Source organism: Myotis nattereri (genome assembly GCF_964212035.1).
Source record: "Myotis nattereri genome assembly, chromosome: 3".
Taxonomy (NCBI): Eukaryota; Metazoa; Chordata; class Mammalia; order Chiroptera; family Vespertilionidae; genus Myotis; species Myotis nattereri.
In genome coordinates this window covers 213,021,342-213,040,161 of record NC_138077.1, presented here as the reverse complement: position 1 = coordinate 213,040,161, position 18,820 = coordinate 213,021,342, and the positions used below count along the sequence as shown (strand labels likewise).

At 55.1% G+C, this 18,820-nt stretch overlaps 1 protein-coding gene across 8 annotated transcripts in view; it reads left to right on the top strand.

The window, feature by feature from the left end:
* CAMTA1 (calmodulin binding transcription activator 1) overlaps window positions 1-18,820 on the top strand; it is a 675,715-nt gene that overhangs the window by 357,736 nt on the left and 299,159 nt on the right. For all 8 annotated transcript variants that reach the window (XR_013995633.1, XM_081085448.1, XM_081085446.1 and 5 more), the window contains one exon: window positions 13,046-13,181. Coding sequence is in view for 7 of the 8 variants with exons in the window: in XM_081085448.1 (XP_080941574.1) it covers window positions 13,046-13,181 (136 nt within the window). In the remaining variant the exon portion in view is untranslated. Of the gene's footprint in view, window positions 1-13,045; window positions 13,182-18,820 lie in introns of those variants that run through there.

Genomic DNA, 18,820 nt, shown 5'->3' with positions numbered 1-18,820 from the left:
CGCAGTCCAGTAGTAGTCTCGGACTCGACTCTCCCTGAGGCGCCCGGAGACTGTCAGCCTTGGTTCAGCTTCTCCCCAAAGGAGACCCTGAGATGAGGGTTTGAGTTCAGCATTTCATTTGGGAGGTGGCCCCAGGGAACTCTAGTAGGGGAGTGTGAGGTGTGAAAGGAACGGGAGGAATACAATAAAGGGCATTTTCCCCCCAACAAGTCACCACCATGGGCAACTGGAGCTTATGCCCTGCTAGCCGGTGTGGAGCACCCAGAGGAATTCTAACCACAGGGCGAGGGGCCTGGGATGGCCTCGGAGCCGTCCCAACCACAGGCAAGGAAGGGAGCAATTCATCCACCAAACCCCTGTCCACTGGATGAGGGATGCTTCCAGGACGTTAGTGATCACCCAGGTAGTAGAGCAGAACTGGGATTCGAACCTGGGTTGGCCCCGCAGTCTTTGCTAATCGGACACCTTAGAGGTGGATCTGGAGTCAGAGTGACTCTTTCTGGCTAGAAAGGCTTGATGTGTAGAGAATGATAGCAATACCTACCTCATAGGGTTGTGAGAGTGCAAAAATGTAGATGCAGATCATATAGACACAGATGTAGATGTAGACATAGACATAGATGTAGAGTAGATGTGGGTGTAGACACAGACGTAGATAAAGATGTAGATATGTAGATGTACACATAGAGTAGACAGATGTAGACGTAAATGTAGAGGTAGGCGCAAATAAAGGTGGAGACATGGACGCAAACACAGATGTAGATGTAGGCATTGATGTAGATGCACATGTAGACGTAGAATAGACATGGACGTAGATGAAGATGTAGACGTATATGTAGAGATAGAGTAGACGTAGACCTAAAGTAGACGTAGACCTAAAGTAGACATAGACATACAGTAGACGCAGACATGGATGTAGATGTAGAGTAGACATAGATATAGAGTAGACATAGATGTACACGAAGACATGCATGAGGTGTGCCCTGCCAGCATGAGGCACTGACTGGGAGCTGGTGGCCTTGCTGAGTGGCAGGGCTTCCATGCCTCCATGCAGTTGCTGTTACCCTCTGCCCTCGATTCCATTTCTGTCTCCCTGCTCTTCTCATGTGGGTGCTACCTTAAAGGCCTTCCTGAGTGGCCCCCCTCCCCCTTGTGGGACCTGGCTCACCTCTTTCCTCCAGGGCAGCACTGGGCCCTCCCTCCCCGCTCAGATCCCTTCCCACCAGCTTCAACTTGTTCTTTATTATGTTTTGGGAGGGCAGTCCAGCCTCCTTTCCTTGGCACTGAGGGGCCTGTGGGGCCCGTGCAGCTGGCCTGGTCTTCCCTGTGCTGTTCCCAGGGCCTGTGAACTATGGAGGGGGCACTGCCCCACCAGGAAGAGCCGGGTAGGTTCTCATGGCATCGGAGTGCTGGACTGGACACTGTTAGGTTGCTCATTACTGCAAGTTAAAATGACAGGTCCATTGATTAAGGCCGTTTAACTGGACACCCTGGTTCCCTGGGGGATTACATTCTGCTGAAAATGGCGGAGGACAAGGCCCTTCCCACGTTCCCGAAATGCCCTGGGAGGGAACTTGTCCTTCTCCCTTCCAGGCTCTTCCGCTGCTCTAATAATTAAGTTCACACAAAACAGACTAAACAACACCTTTAATTTTGTACGTGCTGGACCCCAAAGGTACGTGACCCTCAGACAGTAAGGAAACTGAGGCGCCTATGCCATCCTGAGCAAAGGAGAAGGGGCGGGGGCCTGGGGCCACAGGGAGGTGGCAGAGCCAGTGTTGGCGACAGGTTTCTGTGTCAACAGTCACCCCTGCTGATGGCTCGCTCCGGTCCAGGCTCCCCATCTCAGGTCTCAGGTCTTCTAAGTACATCAGGGAGAGGTTAGGAAAGACTCTTCCTGGGCCAGTTAGGCCTGATTGCCTTCGACTCGAACAATCTGCACGCTGACGTGGCGTGCTGTGGAGTCACGGATTCTGTCCCCGCTCAGCCCTGCCTCTGGAACTTCCCCGGGAATTTCCCGTGTGCAAGCTGAGTGGGTAGATTCCTCCGTCTCCTGGAACCAGGCTCAGTCCTGAGAATAGTGGGCTCAGTTAACCGCATTGCAAGTGAACAATCAGAGGTTCCCTAAGAGGCACGTCTGTGGAAACAGAAAAACAATGGTTCGGGCCTGGACAGACTGTAATGCCAGTTTCTGAGGCCGGGGGTGGCCTGTGGGAGGACTTCCGTGCCAGGCGGGAGCGCCCTCAGGTGGAGGGGACCGGCAGCTGGTGGGTTTTCCTGGGGTGCAGTCTGTGTCTCTCCGGGGATCTTTCTGGGGGGCCTGCACAAGACTGTGTAGACTGGGGTTGTCGCGGTGGTTGCCCGGAGCCGTCTACCTTTAGCTTGCTTTGGGAAAGGGCAGCTTTAGCTCTAACGATTCCAGGTCGGAGGGTGGGAGGAACTTGGGAGCATTCGATTGGAGGGTGGTAGCTCACTGTTGGCAGGAACCAGAAGAATCCAGGGTCTAGTCCATTTCCAGGGAGAAAACAAAACCTCGATGACGATTAACAGCACCAGGAGGTGGCGCCCACAAAGGCGTGTTGCTGAAACGTTACTTTTCTTTCTGTCGTTGCCTCCTTTCTTATCAAGCAGAACCACAGCAAGACTAAGCTGTCAGCAAATCAAGTCCTGGAACTTCTCAGACTTCCCTGCAATACCTTCGATTTGGGTAAAACCCTCTCTTCTCAAGGTCCCCCAGATACCCACGGGTTCCTGGGCTGTGAGGAGGTGGCCATCCTTACGCACCCGTACGGCCGCTGGGAACCCTGTGAGCAGGTGTCAGGCTGGGTTTCCCGGGGGCTCTGTTGGCTCCATGAATTCTCCCCTAGTTCCTCAGAGCTGTCTGGTCGCATCTGCGTCTGTGCACATCCCTCTTGAATGTGACATTCCAGTCACAGCCGCGGTGGCATGACCAGTGTTTACAGCTGTGTCCTGTTGGAAGGAGGACGGGTTCTTACGGAACTACATCGCTATGAAAATAGGAATACTCACTGAGAGTGTCCGAACCCTAGAGGGACCAGGGAGGGAGAAAAAGATAAATGTTTCATCTTTGTTCACAAAACTCTATTTTACGAAATTGCCGTAAGTCATGGAGGGCTTCTAACTGGAAAACAAAAGATGAAAGAAGCAGCAATCTTTTAAACAGAAAGTCATAAAAATTATAATCATTCTCATTAGTCCATTCAGGCCCATGTACTGAATTCCTGTTGATTTTGTTGTTCGCAGTTTTATGCAGCCATCAGTTTTTGTTCGTTGGAGTTCTGTGGTGTCTTACCCCGTTCAGTGGTCGATCTGAAAGTTATTGGAAGCCTGTATCTGAGAGGACTGGCCAGAGTTCTTTCCACAAATTTCTTTGAAGATGAACTACTTCTGTAGAAACATGTTTTTCAAAAAGCATGACAGTAAAATAATCTGTATATAAAAGCCAAGCAACTGGAACAACCAGAACAACTGGAATAACCAGTCGCTATGAAATGCACTGCAGCCTGGCAACCGACCCAATCGGGGGCGGGGCCGGCCAGTCAACCTCCGGCAGCCCCTCCTCCAGGTCAGCCCTGCCCCCAATTGGCTCCCCCCACCCTGATCGGGGTGGGGCTGACTGGCCAACCTCCTGCGGCCTCTCCCCCTTGCCAGCCTGCCCACCCCACCCCAATCAGGGCAGGACCAGGCAGCCAACCTCCCGCAGCCCCTTCCCCAGCCAGCCCGGCCCCAATCGGCCCCAATCAGGGCCGGCTGGCCAACCCCACCCATGCATGAATTCGTGCACCAGGCCTCTAGTAACTTTCTATAAATGACAAAAAACCAACAACTTTAAAACGGCCATGGGTACAGATCTGATGAGAGCCCCTTACAATGTCATTGACATGAAATTTGGTTATTTCTGTGGCATACCACATTTTAAGATAATAACTAGAATTAAAGCCCTTACATTGTACTAGGACATCTGATTTCTAAGCGTGTCACACACCTGCTGGGATACTTACATGTACCTGAATGAATATAACATACAGCAGCCTTAGGATGACCTCTCCTCTAGCAACACCACCTATGGAATTTGACACAGCGACTGCGTATTATTAGTTGAACCTCTCCCTTCTCATAAGGCGAGAGGACAAATCTTTTGAGATGCTCCAGGGACCCTCCAAAAAAAAATCCCTTCAAGGTCAAAAGGACTTCATTTAGAATTTGATTTGGGGGGACGGAGTCAGAAATATCACAGGTTTGGTCACTTGATTAAGTACTGCCCCAGGTCATGATGAAACAATAATTACCCCTTTCACCAAAGCGACAATGAAAGATTTCAAAGTCAAGTGCAGATGGCTACATGGTTCTGAGCAAAACGCAGCTCTTAGCATCGAGAAGACAAGGTTTACTTACGTAACCAGCAACTGATGATAAGATGACACAGCACAGGGAGTTATTCTGATGAAACATAAAATCTTTGCTTTCTAGGCAGCCTGCCCAAAAGGTAAAAAACCTTTCACCATCTCTTATCATGAGCAGACCAATAATCCAAGACAACTTTGTCCTTTTCACAGAGAGAAAACCCAATTCTAATTTTGCACCAGTGTATTTCTGCTATAAATTTTCATTTGTTCCTTTTAAAACACTTAATCGTATCCATTCCAATCTCAGCCAGTTAAACCACATATAAAATTCCTTTCCCATGACTTCTATTCCCACAAACCTTTCTGTAACTTTTTTACATTCAGATTTCGTCCTGTGTTTTCCTTTTCCCCCATTCTGAAATAGCCAGTTCGAGATGAGGACAGAATGACTGTCTTTTCTCTCAACAAAAATGCATCTCTGCGCTTCAGACCTCCTCTTACCAAAACACATTTTCTACTTTCCTGGCGCAGGGAGATGCTTCCCTTGTTTTTATGACTTTCTGTTTGTGGAAGTGTTAATTACAAATGTTCACTAGAATTCTTAACCCTTAGAAACCTTAGTTTCTAGTGAAAACTAAGCCGTTGTGAGCTGCCTGTTTTGGCCGCATTCTTTATTTTATTTATTTTTAAACTATATTTTTATTAATTATAGAGAGGAAGGGAGAGGGAGAGAGAGATAGAAACATCAATGATGAGAGAGAATCATTGATCAGCTGCCTCCTGCACGCCCCACACTGGGGATGGAGCCCACAACCCGGGCCTGTGCCCTGACTGGGAATCGAACCATGACCTCCTGGTTCATAGGTCAACGCTCAACCACTGAGCCATGCTGGCCAGGCATACCAGCATTTTTTAGCTGGGTAAGGCTATGAATGAATTTATTTCATAGTCTCTGGAAGCATCTGCTTTCTTACTGTACATATTTTTATGTGTCATGAGACATGTTTCTGCGAATCCAAATATGTTTAGTTTCTCTGTGATAAGAAGCCAAAAGTGGAAAAGCTTATGTTCAATAATCAAGTGTTTTTGTATTTTATCTTATTTGGAAGTGAGCTAGATAGTTAATAAATTCCCATCCATTAATTAAATTTAGTAAAACTCTGAGGTTTCAAGTTACCAAAAAGACTTGGGAAATGATTTAAGTAGACATAAACCATAATTACTGTTGAAAAGTTCTCTTACACACTCTTATCCCACGTATATATCTACCTAATTCAGTTGTTCTTAACAGATGATTACTCATGAAAATTTCCTGAGACATGAAAGCAGTTCGCCATCATCTTCAATCACTTTTCTTGCTGACAGATTTTGTAGGAGAGAGAACAGGCGCGCCTCTGATTTTAGGAAATCCAGGTAGAGTGAACGTTTATACTAACGCTATTAACTTTCACGACACGCCTGTACTAACGAAACTGACAAACCGAAACTCTCTTTCATTTACTGAAAATTGTGTTCGATCGTGTCTATTTCTGAGTTTTAGGAATACTTAATTCATAAGTGCTTCTTTTTAAGATAATGAAATAGAGAGCTCTTTTCCAAATCAATCTTGGCAAGACCACCCAGAGACAGAAAACTATCACATGTATGTACCATACATTCACAGACACACATAAATACACAGACACACACAGAAACCCTGTACAGCAAGCATGTCAAGCTCGCAGGCCACGAGTTTGACATGCTTGCTACAGCTTCCATTAGGAAATGTTGCCAGGAAGCAGGTACCACAAACTCACTAGTGTCTAAATGATAGCTGACTCCACACTGGCAGCTGGAACACAGTAAGATCACCTGCTCCAGTGGCTGAATGAAGCCTCCTGCTGATATCTGTGGGGAGGACTTCGAGGGTTTGTGTTGAACTTGGGGGGCACCTGAAGGCGGCTGTGGGGCAGATTTGGGGCAAGAGAGGCAGTTTGTATTCTGAGGCCCCGCCTTTTCCCTCTGTCTCAGGCGTTGCCTTCTTTCTGCCCAGGGTGTCTGCGCCCCAGAGCTGTCCTAAGATATATGTCTTGGAGGGACAGAGCAAGGGTGCAAGTTTCCTCCTCGGGGTTTGGGGGTATATTTGTCTGTCCTCAGAGTCTAGGTCAGCCGTGGGCAAACTACGGCCCGCGGGCCGGATCCGGCCTGTTTGAAATGAATAAAACTATTGAAATAAAAGACCGTACCCTTTTATGTAATGATGTTTACTTTGAATTTATATTAGTTCACACAAACACTCCATCCATGCTTTTGTTCCGGCCCTCCGGTCCAGTTTAAGAACCCATTGTGGCCCTCGAGTCAAAAAGTTTGCCCACCCCTGGTCTAGGTTGATTATGATTTAAAGTTATCCGTGTTTTGCATAAGTGCAGACCAACTGTCCTCCCCGCTTCATGGTGTTTAGTGTCGGCAGTGTCTGCGCCAGATACGGAGGGGTCTGAGGGGACTTGGGCTGCTCTCAGTTATGCTTCTGGAACCGGACAGCCAAGGAGTCCGGGCTGCCTGTCAGTACCTGAGCCAATTCAGCAGAGACGGTGTGGAATCATATGAGCGTTTATTCCAGTCCTGCCGGCAGCGTGGGGAGCAGCAGGTCACCCACAACAGTCCGCTCTGCCCCCACCACGAGCGCTGCTTCTAGTGAGGAGGACAGACCACATGGGAAGTGGGCCAAAGGGACGCCAAATGGGCAGTCCACAGGTAAGCAGGCTGGAGACTGCAAAGGCCTGCGGGGACGCAAAGGGCTAGGGGGATGCAAAGGGCTGGCAACTCTGGTTTCATCAACAAGGTTGCCGATGTTTCCATGATGATAGGCAGCTCCCAGATGGGGAGGGCGGGCCTATTTCCAGGTGAGCGCCCAGGTCCCACGTGCAACTCCCAGCCAGGTGAGCCTGTGATTCTTTCATCAGAACAACAATCACGGCTAACAGGGCAGGATGAATACTTCTTACAATTCTCGCTGGTCCCCAACATCCTATTTCTGCCCCTATAACCTCTGCACCTTTGAAGACTCCAGCTGTAAGTCAGGAATTGTTGATTCTCGCCCCTTTTCGTCTCTGTTCCTCAAGCTCTCTTCAAAGAATCGAGCGCCTTTTCCGAGATAATGCTCTGGGGATGACCAGCCCACCCCACCGCACTATTTTGAATTTGCCGTTTTGTGTAGTGGGGAGAAAGTGTTCTAAGGTGGAAAGGAAAGATGTCTCCGGTCTGGAACCTCAGGGTTCAGGGCAGGGCGCCCTTGAAAAGTCTGCACCAAGCATTCCACAGAGGCCTCCGGGCCTCTCCTTTCTGAGGCTGTTTCACTTCAGACCAGTTCACCTTCGGGGCAAGCCTCCATCCCTGTTCCTATCAGCTCCGAGTGTCAGCTGCAGCTCAGCCGCTTCCTGGTCATTTGCGGGCGGCCTGGAGGGTTCCTGGCCATCGGTCTCCTCGGTGAGGGGGTGAGGGGCATTCTCCAGGGCCTCGGGCTTGTTCATAATTACAAAATTATCACGGGTGGGAGTGCCTCCCTTACAAGGCCCCTGTGAGGGGGCTGTGAAGGGCCTTTCATTTTTAAGTGCCTCTTTAAATTTGGTGGGATCGTTTGAGAGTGAAGCTAAAAGGCTTTGTAATTTAAAAGATCTGCTGCTGCCCAGGGGATATGAGCTCGCTGGTGGGGGTCCCAGACGTATCTGCAAAGGACACTGCCTGGAAAGGCCAGAAGCTGAAAAAGCCTGCAGAGTGGGCCTCGCTGTCCGACCGGGGCTTCTGGATCCACTTCCTGCTCTCAGCACCCATGTGAGCAGCCTGCCTGTCCTGGGCCAAAGGGTTGGGCCGGAGTGCCCTCTAACGCTCACAGGGGAGGGGGTTAGGACAGCGGGGGCTGTAAGCTGTAGATCAGGGGTCCTCAAACTTCTTAAAGAGGGGGCCAGTTCACTGTCCCTCAGACATTCCACACATGCGCACTGCGGGCCCGGGACAAGTTGGCTGCTAAGCAGGACAGGCAGCGGAGGCAAAAACACCTGGTGGGCCGGATAAACGTTTTTGGCGGGCCGCATGTGGCCCGCGGGCCGTAGTTTGAGGACGCCTGCTATAGATGATGGTGGAACCCAGGCTGTCGCAGGGGATGGTGAGAAAAGCGTTGCCCGGGTCCGCGCACGGGAGGAGAAGGTGGTGCAGTGAGGTCTATTCGTGACGCAAAGTCAAAGGAGTGCCTCTCCCCAGCTTCCATTGTCCCATCTCTGTCCGCCCACCATAGAAAGCCCAGCCCTGTCCTCAGCGAGGCCCAGACAAAGGCCAATAGCCAGGGATTCTGCTTCCTATTAAAGCTTAGTCTTTTTGGAGCTCACATGGTCTGCAGGCCCAGGCTGCTGAGAGAGAGAGAGAGAGAGAGAGAGAGAGAGAAAGAGAGAGAGAGATTGATTCTTTGTTCTCCTGGGATTTTAACCAGGAACTCTCTCGACGTAACCAATCATCTTCCCAAGCTCTCGGAAACTTCCCACTCTCTGGCCAATGATTTCTTCCCCAGGTGAGACTGACCGGCCTCTGTGGTCAGGCACCTCCCTGAGCCATTCACCTCCCTGGACCATGTGCTCCCTCCCCCTGTGCTGTGTCCCCTCCCCTGTGACCTGCGGAGGGACCTGTGGCTCCCGGGAGGGGTGTGGAGCACACAGGCCGTGCCCCCAGCCGCCTTGCCCCACATGCCTGGCTCCCTCGCTCTGTCACTAACGGTTCACGAGCTGCAGTAACAGAGGTGCTGGGAGCTCAGATGTGCGGGGAGGTGGGGCCGGATTTCCGCAAGGGGCGTGGATGTTGGATGTGGACTTTAGTTCCGAGTCTGACTCCTGTTCTTTCATCTTCCTGAAGGCGCTCCCCAAGGCCACGTTCCTTTGAATCCGCTTTTCGCCTCGGTCTTTCCACGGGCACCAGTAAGACAGTTGTCTAGGATGAGAGCTCTCTAGAAAAAACGGGTTTTCTTTTAAATGTAGTGAATCCAAAGGGCCACTGTCTGACCACTGATGAGCAGGGTCTTATATGAACCTCAGTAAGGACTCAGACCAACACGCCTTTTCATGGCTTAACTATGGACACTAGAGGCGACCGGAAAGGAGACACAAAGAGGCAGCCCTTTCACAGGATCCAGAAGTTCCCCCTTGTAGCCCAAGAAAGAGGAGACCTTCATCGTCACAGTGAGGAGAATGGTGGCCCGCCTGCTGTGGCTCCACAGTTGAGCATCGGCCTCTGAATCAGGAGGTCACGGTTCGACTCCCGGGCAGGGCACAGGCCCGGGTTGCAGGCTCAGTGCCCAGTGTGGGACGTGCCGGAGGCAGCCGATCAGTGATTCTCTCTCATCATTGATGTTTCTCTCTCTCCCTCTCCCTTCCTCTCTGAAATCAATAAAACATATATTTCTAAAAGACTCTTCCTGGGCGCGCTAGGCCTGACTGCCTCCGGCTCGGACGATCTGCACGCTGAAGTGGCGCCTCCTGGGGTCCCGGGTTCTGTCCCCTCGAGCACAAAGGTCAGGTCAGAGGAAGGCGGTTTCCGTCGCGCTGCAGCTGCGCTGCTGGCTGTGGACGGGACAGTGTTGGGGGAGTCACTCTCTCTGGGTCAGAGCAGTTCCCATGGGGGGACAGGCGCCTGAAGACGCTGCCGAGGCTCTGAGCCTGGCAGGAGGGCACAGGGACGGAGCCCTGTCCTAGTTCCCAGGAAGCTGGGTGTCACTAACACCCCGTCTCCTGCCGCCAGGGGGCGGGGGTGGGGGGGGGCGCTGGGGCCCAGGCGTCCTTGCCCCCTTTCAGGAGTGTCTTCCTTCCTGTTTGGAGGGGGAGCGACAAGCGCAGAGCATCTAGAGGGTCAGATGTGTTCCTTTGCTTAGCCCTTAGGCCAGGAGTGGGGAACGTCCACGGCCATGTAAGATCTGAGAAATCACTTGCTCTGGCCCCCTGAAGGCGTTAGGGGTGAGTCAGTTAAATGTTTGACCAAATATAGCAGGCTCATTTTTTTGTTTTTTCTGTTTAGCAGGCTTTTTTTTGGGGGGGGGGGGTGTCAATCCTCACCAGAGGGTATTTTTCTATTGATTTTTTTTTTTTTTAGAGAGAGAGAAAGGGAGAAGGAGGAGAGAGAGAGAGAGAGAAATATCGACGTGAGAGAGACACATCGATTGGTTGCCTCCTACATGTGCCCTGACCAGGGCCCAGGATCGAGCCTGCAACTGAGGTACATGCCCTTCACTGGAAACGAACCTGGGACCTTCAGTCCGCAGGCCGATGCTCTATCCACAGAGCCAAACTGGCCAGGGCTGGAAGGTTAATTTTTAAGCTGGTAATTTTGTGTGGCCCTTGAATAATATCATAAACTAGAGGCCCGGTGCACGACATTGTGCACTGGGGCGGGGGCGGGGGAGGTCCCTCAGCCTGGCCTGCGCCCTCTTGCAGTCCGGAAGCCCTCAGGGGATGTCTGCCTGCTCACCTGGGATCAGGCCTAAGCTGGCAGTCAGATATCGCTCTCACAGTCTGGGACCCCTTGCTCCTTACCACCTGCCTGCAGCGGAGAGGCTTCTGCCACTGCCGCTGTGCTCGCCAGCTGAAAGCCCAGCTCAGGGCTTCTGGTTGAGCAGCGTGCCCCCTGTGGGAGCGCACTGACCACCAGGGGGCAGCTCCTGTGTTGAGTGTCTGCCCCCTGGTGGTCAGATACATCATAGCAACCAGTCATTCTGCTGTTCAGTTGAATTGCATATTGGCCTTTTATTATACAGGATTATTATGTAGGATACCCACATGGCAGAAAACAGGCTCGCACCCCTGCCTTAGGCAGTGGCTGTAGCACAGCAGTTGCACTTGGGGCCCCTCTCCTGAGTCTTGGTGGGGCAGGAGCTCACAGGGCTCTGGAGCTGGGCAGGGACTGAGGGCAGGGCTGACGCTGTGGACGCGGCACTGTGGGCCCAATAGTCCAGCTCACCTGCCACCTGGACGAGGAAGGGAACCGGGAGGTTTCCAGGCGCCCTGTGGGCGTGACACTGAGCCGTCAGGTGACAGCCTGTGACAACACGGAGGTCTTCCCAGTCATTTTAGTCCTGCAGACTTAGGGAGGAAACCCGAACCGACCCGAACCCACTGCGCAGGGATCGGGGACTGAAGTGTTGGGGCCTGTGATTCCCCAGGGACCCGTGCTTAGCCCTCACCTCGCTGAGGGACACAGCGGCTGGGCGGGAACCAGTTAGCTGCGGTCGCCCCGGCCTGGGTGTTTTCCCCTACAGACCATGGGATGGTGAGCCCTCGATAGCCGGTGTTCTGTGCCTGGTGGTGAGATGGCCCCAGAGCAGAACGGGGTGGAGGCTGCTGACCCGGGGCGGGAAGGAGGGCTGGTGGCTCTCTCCCTCCACCGCTGGTGCTGACCGCGCTGGCCTCATGCGTGCTGGGAATCACTCACACTGTGCTGACTTTTCGGTGCAGAGTGACACGGAGATGGCCACACGGGGTGGAGAGGGAGGGGTGGCGGTGAGGTGGGGTGGGGTGTGATGTGCTGTTAGTGTCAGGGGCGTCTTCCTGAGGGCCTGGCCCACCCCCACCCTCTATCCTGCTGCCTCCGGAGAAGGTTAGCTCCTCCAGTGGGTGTTTCCAAACCAGAATCTGCAGCAGCTGCCCCTGTGGGGTCCTAGGTAAGCCTCCCCCGCGCCCTGTGGTGGATGAGTGGCTTCTTTTAGAGAAATTCAAGGTTCTTTTTATTTGTGCTTTTTATTTATTTATTCATTTATTTATTTATAATATTTTTATTGATTTCAAAGAGGAAGGGAGAGAGAGAGAGAGACATCAATGAGAATCATTGATCGGCTGCCTCCTGTACGCCCCCCACTGGGGATCAAGCCCACAACCTGGGCATGTGCCCTGACCAGGAATGGAACTCTGGCCTCCTGGTCCATAGGTGGACTCTCAACCACTGAGCCGTGCCAGCTGGGCCCTTTGTACTTGTTAACGGCATCAGAACGGTCATCCCACTCTTAGCCCTGAGCGAAGGGACAACTCTTTCCCTCAGATTCGGTGGTTGTGGACCCGATAGGCAGTTTCCCGGGAGGTTGCTGGGTCCCCTGAGAGCTGGAGCCCAGATGGGGAAGGGTCGGCACTCAGCTCGCCAGGGAGAAGGGATGGCTCCTCGCACCAGCCGGGCTGATGCAGCCGTGAATCAAGGGCACTTGGCGCAGGCGCCGAGCCTCCCGTTGTCCTCTTCCTAACACAGTCCTCCAGCCTCCGCGTCGCCTTATCCATCTCCTGATGCGGGCGATGCAGGACAGAGGAGAAAGTCTTCCCACAGGAGGTAGGATGTAGCAGCCGCCTCGACGGCCCGGCTCTCGCTGCTCTCTCTCCGTTTCTCCCACTTGTCGGGCAGAGCGCAGGCCCCAGCACCGCGTATCCGATGAGCTGGGGACGATGACTGGGGGGTGTTTTCTAAGGCGATCGTTGACACACTGCACCCATTAGGCACCAAATCCACAGCAGAAGGGGCTGGCCGTAAGCACGGCAGTCCGGGAGCCGCGGTAAACGGTGAACTGGACGCCCCAGCAGGCGCGGGGTGTGGCTTCTCGGTGGAGACGTTCGCTGGCTGACCATGTCTCTCCGTAGATTTGTCAGGCTCGGCTCTCTCAGTAACGTGCCCTTTGTCGTTTGCAGACCGCAGAATGGCTCCATGATCCTCTACAACAGGAAGAAGGTGAAGTACAGGAAAGACGGGTACTGCTGGAAGAAGAGGAAAGATGGGAAAACGACCCGCGAGGACCACATGAAGCTGAAGGTCCAGGGAGTGGAGGTAAAGAGCCAAGGGCCCTCCTGGGCCTCTTACGTCCTGGCCCCGGGCCGCAAGGCCAGGCACCTCTGTCGAAAGTACTTTTGTTTGTTTCCTCTTCTCCTCCCTTCTTACCCTCCGGTCTCTGTTCACTGTTTACACAAAACTGGATTTAGCTAAAGCTCCTGCGTCCCGGAGCCATTGGTGTGCGGGTTGGGAGTGGCGAGGGGTGCAGAGTGGGGTGTGGGGCTGAGGGCGGAGCTGCCTCTGGGTGCACTGAGCAATGCAGGGGCTGGGGGAGGAGCTACATCAGGAATCTCCCACGGGGTGGGGGGGGCTTCACTCCCTCTACTGACACTCCCTCTGCTTCCCTCTGGCTGTCGCGGGGAGCTCCCTCAGATAACTCGAGGGGCTAAGGTGCTCGGGTTGTGGCAGGGCAGGGGGGCGGGGCTGGGGCCGGGAGCCCTGCAGAAAGCATCCGGGTCTCCTGCAAACTTCCTCTGGGTCCTGGCGAGATGGGGGCCGTCTGGCTTCCTTGCTATTGTTTTTGTCCACACTTGCTCACCTGGGCAGCCGTGGGCACATCCCTGGCCCCTCTTGCCCGGGTGTGAGGGCCGAGCCAGGGCCACAGCGCCAGAGGAAAGGACATGGACCAGACGCACCGTGGCCACTCGGCAGCAAGCGCCACCTCTCTGCGCCTTGTGGGCCCTTGTGAAGGGTCTTCCCTGGGAGGTGGCAGGGCTGTCTCGGGCCAGGAGCTGGGGAGCTGCCTGGGACCCACCTGGTGTTCAGAGTGGCCAGGGAGAGGGCCCCGTGGGGTCCCTGGCACATGGGGTTGCCAGAGTGTGGGGTCTGCTGGTGTGTGAGGTCCGCCGGCATGTGGGGTCCGCTGGCATGTGAGGTCCGCTGGCGTGTGAGGTCCGCTGGCATGTAGGGTCCGCCGGCGTGTGGGGTCCGCTGGCATGTAGGGTCCGCCGGCGTGTGGGGTCCGCTGGCACGTAGGGTCCGCCGGCGTGTGGGGTCCGCTGGCACGTAGGGTCCGCCGGCGTGTGGGGTCCGCTGGCACGTGGGGTCCGCCGGCGTGTGGGGTCCGCTGGCACGTGGGGTCCGCCGGCGTGTGGGGTCCGCTGGCACGTGGGGTCCGCCGGCGTGTGGGGTCCGCTGGCGTGTGAGGTCCGCCGGCGTGTGGGGTCCACTGGCACATGGGGTTGCCAGCGTGTGGGGTCCGCTGGCACGTGAGGTCTGCCAGCGTGTGGGGTCCGCGAGGTGCCAGGATTGACCGGCAGGACCATCGGCCCTGCGAGCTCAGCGGCCCCTCCATGCTGACGCTCATGGTGACGCACGTGTCATTACGCCTTTTCTATATGAATTGTGTACTTTTCGGGATGTTAAAAGTAGCACCCGCTGGCTTTTATTAATTAGCCCACAGAGAGAGGGAACATCGTTGTGTGTTTTTTTAAACACCTGATAACAATGCTCTATGGTGATGACAAAGAAAAGGTCTGAGATGAGAAATGCAGGTCTGGACCGGCTCAGGGACACGCCTGGCGATTGTACACACAACTTAGCCTTTGCTGCCCTCGTCCCCCCCCCCCCCCCCCCGTGAGCGATAGGGAGAGGAGAGGCTGGGGGTACCGGGTCCCAGGGAATTTGCACTGAAACCCGAGCAAACGGCCCCCGTGCCGGAGGTCTCTGGTTGTTTTGCCCTCAGTGGCACTAATGCAGGCGCCCCTGGTGGCAGGTGACAAGGTGGGGTGTTCCTTGAGACACGACAGTGAGAGGCTGAGGGAGCAAAGCCCAGCGTTCATTCTCTCCCCTCGGCTGGACGTTAGAATCCCCGCTGATGGAAGCAGAATGGTGGTTTTTAGGCCATAGTTACGTACGGAGTCATTGTGACTCCCGCACCGGAGATCTAACGTGTACATACATGTGGCGTGTGGACCCTCAGGACACGGAGGAAGGACGCAGAGGGCCGCGAGGGGTTGCCCGGACTCTCGGTGCGGTGTGAGCGGGCGGGAGGACCGGCAGGGGAGCGTCCTTCCCACGGGGAACCGCACTGTGCGTGGACTTGAGCTTTCTGTCTCCCGGGAGGAGGGGCTTCCCGGTTGGGACCCTGCTTTCTCCTGTGGGTTCAGTCAGGCGGTTCCCATCGACTCAGCGCCCCTGTCCTGCCAGGCGCCGTGCCAGCCGCTACCCAACGGCTGGGGAGGCAGCGGCCTGGGGGGCCTGGCGGCTGTGATTTTCCGCCACCGGAGCTGGCCTCTTCGGTTCAAGGGCGCGATAAAGACGTTAGGGTGAACCTTTCATCGCAGCCCGTGCTGTAAGCCTCCCCGCAGCCAGGTGGGCAGTCCACTCCTTGTGTGCTCGGAGGCTGCCAGGTCCTCCCAGCTCCGCTCCGAGGCGCATCGATTTCCCGGGGAGGCCCAGGAGGGGCTGCCTCTGAAGCCAATGCGCTGTTAGGTCCCTGATGAGTTGTCTTGTCTGTGAGCCAAGGAGAAGCCGGCTCGATAAGGTTCCGGGATGACAAAGGTTGGCAGGAGGAGAAAGGTGGGTGTGCTGGCGCCGTCTCCTGAGATGAAATCGCAGCGTGCCTGAAGGCGGTCCTGCCCACATGCAGATCTGTGCTGCCTGTCAGGCCGGGGGGAGGGGGGTCGGGTCCCCAGGGAGCAGAGGGCGCCTCTAGGTGCCCTCTGCCTCCTGGTGGCCGTTTCTGGTCCGAGGAGCGGAGGTGCTCGCTGCTCCTGGGCCGAGCAGGAAGAGGAAGTTTCGAGCTCACGGTGCTTTTCTCTGCCCCAGACGCTTGCGGCTTCCTCACCCCTCTCCCCAGAGGGTGAGTGTCAGGCCTGGGCCAGCTCTGGGCCGCCCGCCTCCCGGCTGCTCGGCTGTGGGCTCCCGCTACAGAGCAGAGCCACGTGCTTACATCAGTGACAACCACAGGCTAACGGTTCTCCCAGGTGCACCATCTCCTTCAACCCTCCGTAGCCCTAGCTGCTCTGGCTCAGTGGATAGAGCATTGGCCTGAGGACTGAAGGGTCCCGGGTTCGATTCATGATCAAGGGCATGCACCTGGGTTGTAAGGCTCGATCCCCAACACCCCAGCCGCAGTCCAGGTGATTGTGGGAGGCAACCAATGGATGTGCCTCTCTCACATTGATGTTTCTCTCTCTCCCTCCCTCCCTTCCACTCTCTCTAAAATTCAATGGAAAAATATCATGAGTGAGGATAAGCGCTTGTTATACCCATTTCACAGAGGAAGAGACTGAGCCTCAGAGAGGGTTTCTCTTGCCCCACATCCCACCACAAACCTGCGTGGCGCTGGGACTGAGCCGGGCGCCTGGTACTCAGCTGCGAACGCTGGCCAGACATCAGCTGCCCCGGGCCTCACTCGGGCGGGACTGTGGTCCTTCCAGACCAGTCAGCACCTGCCCTCATTCGTGAGCAGCTGTCCACAGGTGTGGTGGGTGTTGAGGACGCAGTGACGTCCCCAACCCTCAGATCGCATGGGGGACAAAGTGCCCAGCATGCAGCTCTGACGCAGGCGATGAGGCCTGTGAAGGAGAAGCACAGGCCCCGAGCGGGGCACTAGGAGGGGTACCCGGGCTGACGTGGGCTGAGGAAGTGGCATAAGCATAGGGAACGAGGAGTGTTTGGGTCGGGCAGTAATGGGCTGGGTGGGAAGTGGCTGGGCACTGACTGAGGCTGCGGTACAGTCGTGACGTGATTTAAAGCGGCAGGTGCCTGCCTGGCGCCGTGTCAGTCCCTCTCCAGCCCCATCAGACACGCATCCGCCTCCTGCGTCAGAGCTGCTGCTGCTCCCACCGCACGGCCAGCTCCGCCCACATCCTGCCTTTGGAGCCACGAGGTGGTCATTGTGGTGAGCTGACAGCCTTCCCCACCGAGAGGCTCTGTGGTGGACGGAACCCCGGCCTGGCCATCTGCGGGCAGAAGTGCCAGCCACCCTGTCCGATTGGAGTTCTCAGCCGTGAAGAGTTGAGTTTTGCTGAGCTGATGCCTGTGAGCTCCAAGCCCACGGCGAGCGGCAGAAGCGAGGCTATGTTTTTGGAGTCAGCCTCATTAGGGCTGGTGTTCTTTATTTGGACACTTAGGCCACACATTACAAAGGAAAAAAACACCTCTTTTAAAAGTAGGAGTGATATTGTAGTTACGGCTTTAGGAATTAACAGGGCATGAAATAACTGGCTGCTTGTGGCGATGTCGGACCACTTCTGCTCTGCTGGCAGCCACGAGATAAATAGGCACCGTGCTTCAGCTGATGGGAGAATATTTAAAGCAGGGGTCCTCAAACTACGGCCCGCGGGCCACATGCGGCCCACTGAAAACATTTATTTTTTTACTTCAAAGTAAGATATGTGCAGTGTGCGTAGGAATTTGTTCATAGTTTTTTTTTAAACTATAGTCCGGCCCTCCAACGGTCTGAGGAACAGTGAACTGGCCCCGTTTAAAAAGTTTGAGGACCCCTGATTTAAAGCATCCAGCCACACGCACCCTCCACACACACCAGCCACACGCACCCTCCACACACACCAGCCACACACACCCTCCACATGCACCAGCCACACACACCAGCCACACACACCAGCCACACACACCAGCCACATGCACCAGCCACACACACCCACCACACGCACCAGCCACACGCACCCTCCACACACACCCTCCACACGCACCAGCCACACACACCAGCCACACGCACCAGCCACACGCACCCTCCACACACACCAGCCACACACACCCTCCACACACACCCTCCACACACACCAGCCACATGCACCCTCCACACGCACCGGCCACATGCACCCTCCACACACACCAGCCACATGCACCAGCCACATGCACCCTCCACACGCACCAGCCACACACACCCTCCACACACACCAGCCACACGCACCCTCCACACACACCCTCCACACACACCAGCCACATGCACCCTCCACACGCACCGGCCACATGCACCCTCCACACACACCAGCCACATGCACCCTCCACACGCACCAGCCACACACACCCTCCACACGGCACCAGCCACATGGCACCAGCCACATGCACCCTCCACACGGCTCCAGCCACACGCACCCACCACACGGACCCACCACACGCACCAGCCACCTGTACGCGTGGTGCCCACATCAAAGTGGGAAAGAGCAGTGAGCACATGAGGAGGAAGGTGGCGGGTGGAAGAGCCGAGCCTGAGGCTCACGGGGGCAGATGAGGCTGCAGGCCGCACGGTGTGCTTTTAAACAGAATACGTGGTTCTGCTTGTCCTAAGCCGCGTGGATGCGTTTCTTCACGTCGCTCCCCTGCAGACTCGCCAGCCTGTGGTACGCACAGCAGTCCTTGCTCAGCGTCTGCACGGAGACCGTGTGAGCCTGGTCACTCCGCACCTCCCAGGGCGTCTTCCCTGGTCTCCTCCAGCCAGAGTAACCTCCGCTCCCCTTCCCCGCCCGTGAGCACCCCCCACTCCATCTGCACTTTTATTTCTTTTGTAAAAAAATATGTTTTTATTGATTTTTAGATCAGAGAGGAAGGGAGAGGGATAGAGAGATAGAAACATCGATGAGAGAGAATTGATTCTGCACGTCCCACACTGGGATCGAGCCCGCCATGTGCCCTGACCAGGAATTGAACTGTGACCTCCTGGTCGA